This window comes from Pangasianodon hypophthalmus, chromosome 4 (assembly GCF_027358585.1).
Source record: "Pangasianodon hypophthalmus isolate fPanHyp1 chromosome 4, fPanHyp1.pri, whole genome shotgun sequence".
Lineage (NCBI taxonomy): Eukaryota > Metazoa > Chordata > Actinopteri > Siluriformes > Pangasiidae > Pangasianodon > Pangasianodon hypophthalmus.
The window spans coordinates 15,455,510-15,461,735 of NC_069713.1; the positions used below are offsets into that span (position 1 = coordinate 15,455,510).

The window sequence follows — 6,226 nt, forward strand, 5'->3', positions numbered from 1 at the left end:
GCAGGGAAAATCTGTGGAGGGCAAATGTTTGTGTTAAAAACTCATCACATTAGAAGAGCTTGTTACACTAGTGCAGCAGTGATTTATTAAAGCCGGTGGGTTGTTTTATAGTAGGATGGCTGGATCTGATTTGCATCTCCCATAATTATGAATGCTACAGAAAGCAGATGCAGGTCTTTGTGGCTGCATTAGTATGCATTTGTTGGTGTGCTTTTTATGTCCCAGTTGCTAAGCAGTATGTCAGTGATCAACATGGTGCTCAGGTCGAATGATATAATTTAGTTCAATTATTGGTGCAGTCATTTATCTCAGGTGCTCTGAGTCATATTTCTGCCCTTTCCTATATCTGTCTTTTCCTCTAATTCCAGATGGCATCAGAAGTCCAGCCGAAGCCTTCCCCCACACCCCCACAGAGGCCTCTCCCTGTGAGCCCCAGCCGCGGAGCCCAGGCCAAACCTTCCGGTGGAGCCGGGGGGTTGCTGGTGATGATGCCCTCTGCGGTGGGCCCCAAGCCTGTGGGCAAGGTCACCGCCATTCCTCCTCTCAGAGCACTCAGGTGAGAAAGCCTCAGCATACCAAAGTTAATGGATATTTTAAAGTATTTCGGAAATCAATTTTCCCAGTTAAGTACTGCAAACTGTACTGCACATGCCAATGTCATTGAGTCCCAGCACTCTAGACCAGGGGTATTTAATTAAATTCCTTGCTTACAAAGGTCCATGACAATGACAGCAGTTACCTTTTAATGCTTAACCATCAGTGATGCATTATAGCTATAAATAAGACACATCAGTTGGAAGTGGTTATGTTTTTTGCTTCACAGTGGCACGCATACTTCTCTGTCCACTCATAATTAAACATTCTGTTTTTGTTATCGACTTTTATTTTTAGCAAGTCATGTAACAAGACATGTCACGCTTTATGTCTCCAGCTCAATAATTTACATAAATGGTACAGAGAAACACAGAATCTTCTACAGGCCCACAATGGTTCATGTTTAGAAAACCAACCAAACTATAGTCCATTTTTTTTCATACGTTGATCAGCTCCGCTACAGTATTTTTTTTCAAGTGTTTGGTTGAGTTCATTAAAATACTTTGCTGGGTCCGCATCCAGATCTACAGATACCGATTAAGCCTGGCATTTTTCCTGTAACATTTCTGAGACATATTCACTAGAAATTGTGAGTATTAGTTATTGGGGTGTAGTTCCAGGAACCTTTTAGTGCCTGCTGCCTGCTGCAGCTTGCTGTACTGAATGTCACTAATTGGCCAAATGCAAGGTTCAGGAGTGGCTGACCCTCTTATTCACGTTTTTAAAAACCTGTGATTAACCAGTGTAATTACTAATTTCCCCTTGGGGATCAAAAAGTACTCTCTCTACTAAAGTGTGTTTAAAAGCATATCCGCAAAGCTAGACGTTTCTCCACATGCTTGTATTTTTAACACAAGTAGCAGTAGAAACATCACAGGAGTGTATTTATACGTGCTCCTAGTGGAATGCTTCTTACAGCAAGTGGCACGTGTTCATGTTGTAATTTTGTCGCTTGCTGATATGTCGCAACCAACACACAGTGTTTGACACTTCTGTTTACATACTGCTCTTCTTCCCTGCTATGTGATGGAAATGCAAAGCAGAAACTCATCCAGGAAGTTCTCAAAAGTTTAGTTTCTAAACTCTTTTGTTCCGCAAAAGTTTGCAGAACCTTGGTGGAAATGCAGGAGATTAATCTCCTGTATTTATTTTATATTCTGTCACTGCAACAAAACACCACTGAATAGGCTCAGATAACTCGAAAGCCAATGCTTTATTATAATCCTCAGGTCAGTTTGTTATCTTCGAACACAAAAGCACCCGGTATTAACTAAAAAGATGCATCGGCACCTCCATTCAAACCTTCAGCTGATCTTTATCCTTCCACATGTCCATTGATACAATCCTCAGAGCTCAGTCACCACTGCATATAGAGCTTAAGCGCATAGATAAGACTGCTTTACGTCTCCCTGTGGAGGACTGAAGCTCTGTGTAGAAGCTGCCCTCTCTCACAGAAGGAGCAGTTTTTCACTACCTGCATCTGAACCTTAGCTGCTAGTAAAGAAATTGAAAAGCAAATCTCATATCAGTGCAAAAGGCAGTGACTCATCAATACTGTGCAATGAAATATGAATTAGGCTGTGAAGCAGCCACAGCAATTCATGATCAGCAGAATCATGACCTGGAAAAATCAACCACACATTGGGAGAACAGGATTTTATTTTGATAAGCTTGTTGGGACATCCATTTTGTGTTTGGACGATTTTTACATGTGGCGGTACACACAGTGCATGATTATTATTTTGCCTCAGTTGACATGGGAATAAACAGGACGTGAGTGAAAAGAATGGCTCGGTTGAGTTCAGACAGCGCCAAGGTCGGCATCTGAAAGATGCACAATAATCACATCCTTCACCTATGTGGTGCATCATAAAATGTCAACAGCAAATCTAGGAAAGAAACCAGAGAGTGTGCACACACTTTTAAATCTTTTATAAAGCAAATACACAGTGTGCCATTTCCAACAGCGGCTATAGGAACAAATTATTTCAGTTACACAGAAAAAAAAAACAACAGAAAAGTATCCATGCACTTATAAGTAGTAAGAAGAATATTGAGTTTTACACTTTAATAAAGTCCTTCTTAGGAAAACAGCATTTATATGTTTTATTTATATGTTTTTGTTCCCTTGCAGACCTGTTCCAGGACCCAAACCAAACACAGTCTCGCAGTCCCCTTTTCGAAAATGACCTTCATAGGATCAACTTTAAAGACAACAGCCAGCCTATTTGCACTATATAAAGGCCTTCATTGGGAGATTTGTAATTTTGTGGAAAAGCAGGGGACAAATGTACGGTGCTAAGGCCGGGACATTCTAGGCCTCGCTTATTTAAGCCTGAGTACAATCCAGCCCAGTGTCCGAGGGGACCGGATTTTGCATGGATCAGAATGCAGATTTAGACAAGATGCTTCGTATGGGGCATCACATTGCCAAAACCTTGATTTTTTTTAACTTTACAGTTTTCTTGTATGAAGTGTTGTTGTTGTGTTATGTCATTGTCGTGTTTACATTTTTTATTACTATTATTAATTGTGTGTTAATTTGCCAAAGAATTTATGTTTGAATGTCAATCTAATGTGTCCTTTGCTGTACGTATTTTTGCATTTGTTATATAAAATGCACCATTATAGGTTTTTATTAAAAACTGTGTTGTCGTAGTTGTTTATGAAGGTTTATTCAGATTGCCGTGTATATCTAAAGAAATTTGAAAGATGCTAAGCATACTGTATAAAGCGTATGTTGGAGATTAAGATGTTCCTTAATTAACAGCAGGGATGTCTAATACGGAGTGAAGCAGAACAAATACCAAACAATGATGGTGACGTTTTTCTGAACACACATTTGTAAAAACACTTCACACGTAGGCAGGCATACTGTGCCAAACCCCAGCCTCAACTCCTTAGAGAAAACAAACAGATAAGAATAACTGAGCACGTGGGGAGTACCAGGAGGAGCTGTGCATCGCACAAACTCACTCCATAATGGATTCCGGCGAATATAAAATGAAATTTCTACAAGCCGTCATCTTATCTCTCCAGAGAGTAATGTATTTGGAGAGCACGAGGCTTCGGAGTGGTCCGGTGGGACAGCTCGCTATGGGCACACACAGGAGAGATTTATTGACGTCGACATTTTCCAAGCCATTACCAAGACGCCCAAACAGGCCCCAAGGCAGGACACTGTGTTAGTGATGTGATCTAAGTGAAATATGGCATGTTTGCTGAGATGCTGGATACTAATCGTAGGATACAAGAAGTGTGATTCAAGAACAGGTGCTAGGAAGTGTCTCATCATAAAAAGTCAGGATAGCTAAATGGGTATGTGTGGACGCTTTCCAGACAGCTGTAAGGCGACATAAAAAGTAAGAGTGTGGAACATAAGTCAGGGATACACAAGCTTTTGACCTACTAACAGCAAAAAAGCTGCTGTTTAATGATGGGCTTCAAGTGAGGGGTCAGTAAACACTTTTATTACATCTCCAGACTGCAGACAAAGTCAAGTCATAAGGTTGAGGTTGGAAATAAATTGGTTAGCCAACTGGCAGCTTTATATCCTGGATTTTCAGGTAAAGTTAAACGTTAAACATCAATTTAAATCTACCTTTTACATGTACTAAGTCAGATTTGGTGACTGGACAGTCCTGAAAAAGTGAACAAGAAATGCCTCATACAAAAAATATACAAAAACTGGACAAAACAATCAGATTTCTCTCACTAAAAAAAAGGTGTAATTCTGTTTTTAATTTGACTTTTAATAATAAGTTTTTGAAAAAAAAAAAAAAAACATAAGCTAGTCAGCCAGCTAGTGTTGTGTTGAATTATTTAATAAGAATAATTTTAGTACTAGTGATAACCTTTTTTTTCCTTCTTTCTCTTAGTTATGTTTAATACCCTATAAAGCAGAAATATTTCACATTATCTGAACATAATGTTGAAATAAGACACACCTCAAATCACCTCACCATTTCCCTTGACCTTGAATATTGAATCTTTTTATCGGTTTCAATAAGCAGGAGAAATGTTTATGGGATATTTTTTACAGCACAGTTTTACACCATATATCTCTCTCTCCATCTGTGTAGTGGGTGTCTTGCCACTGATCTGAGACCAGTTGCACTCATTACAAATGAATCTGCCAAAAAGATATAATATGGCTATAAAAGGGCAGTTCTACAACAGCGCACATTTTAAAGCGTGCATGAAGCAGAAACTGTTGGCTGTGTTTTTGGGGAGAGTTCAGCTTCCTGCTGGGTGTTGTGCTCAAAGATGGGCAGCTGGGAGGGATGACTAAAGGCACAGAGCACCAGGAGGTGCAAACCTTCTGTTCTGACCATCATCTGGTCCGGTTCTGCTTCATAACATAGGTCTGCTCTGGCCACCAACACAGTGTGCTCAATGACATTGAAAAGTCCAGCATCGCACACAGTGAGCTCCATGAGCTACACCTCTAGGTGATGCATTCTTTTTATTTCTTTCTCACTCTTTATATCCATATCTCTTTCTCGCATAAACTGCTGGAGGATATTCCATATTGCATGCTGATGTAAGCCTGCAAGAAGCAGCCTGAGACTGAATGAAAATTGCGTTCACATCCTATTAAGGATTGCATTCAATGCCTCAACCCCAGAACATGTGCATTTGCGTGCAAGGCAGCCTATGCAAGCACGAGATTGGTGCTTTCTGAAATGACAAGCGATATGATTGACAGGTAGAGAATGTCTGATTGGTTGGATCATTTCTTTTTTCCATTTACAGAGCCTGGGGCGTGTAGTGGTGCATGCAGAACTTTTTTAATCCCACTCCTGCCTGCTCCTGCATAAAGTTTGAACAATTCCACCTGGGTCTATTCCCAAAATATAAACAAGTTAGTCATTTAGTCACAGCAACGTTGACCAGACTAAAGCATCTACTGAAGATGAATGAATGAACACAGCAAACTCATTGCATGGTGCAGTGCAACTGTGTTCATGTACATGGCCTTCATTTGTCCTGTGATCTTTATATCTGAATGAAAATAAACCCTACCCACTCCTGTGACTTTTTTTTTGTTCCAGTCCTAATGTGTACCTCTACCTGGGGGCTACACAGACACCAGCAATTTTTCTCTGAGCCAGTATTTTATTGAAAGCAGCCATAATGTGAGGAGAAATTACAATGTTACAATATTACCAAAAATGTTCTGACCCCACCTTTAAGTCCAGGTGCCTTATATAAAAGCCAAAGCAGTGAACTATGTCAGGGCTACTGAATATTAAAATTTCAATTAAAATCACTCCCTCAAGCGAGCATGCCATCTATCTGGCTGTGATGAAGTAAAATATGACTTTATCCTCACTGCCTACTGACTAAACAATGCGAGAAAGTCTTTTTATGTAATCTAAGTTTGACTTGTTCTAACTTTTCAAGCTGTCTCAAGCTGCCACTCATTTTAAAAGTACGTGCTTTTGAAAACTTAGATTTTCGGTACACTTCTTTTCATAACGCACAGTTACTTTCCTCTGACAGGTCTAGTTGGTGAACACTGGAGCTCGTGCTAAAACAGAAACTCTTTTGTCAGCATAAAAACCTGCTGCTCACTGATGGGTCCCTCCAATGCATTCATTTTTATTTTTGTCTCAGAAATATAACCTGC

General features: G+C 39.9%; 1 protein-coding gene across 1 annotated transcript in view; it reads left to right on the forward strand.

The window, feature by feature from the left end:
- The window catches only part of adam19a (ADAM metallopeptidase domain 19a), a 75,526-nt gene extending 72,274 nt beyond the window's left edge, over positions 1 to 3,252 (forward strand). The window contains exons 22-23 of the mRNA XM_034303978.2: positions 369 to 556; positions 2,729 to 3,252. Coding sequence (XP_034159869.2) covers positions 369 to 556; positions 2,729 to 2,783 — 243 coding nt within the window. The 3' untranslated portion in view covers positions 2,784 to 3,252. The remainder of the gene's footprint in view (positions 1 to 368; positions 557 to 2,728) is intronic.
- Positions 3,253 to 6,226: the final 2,974 nt, after the last annotated feature.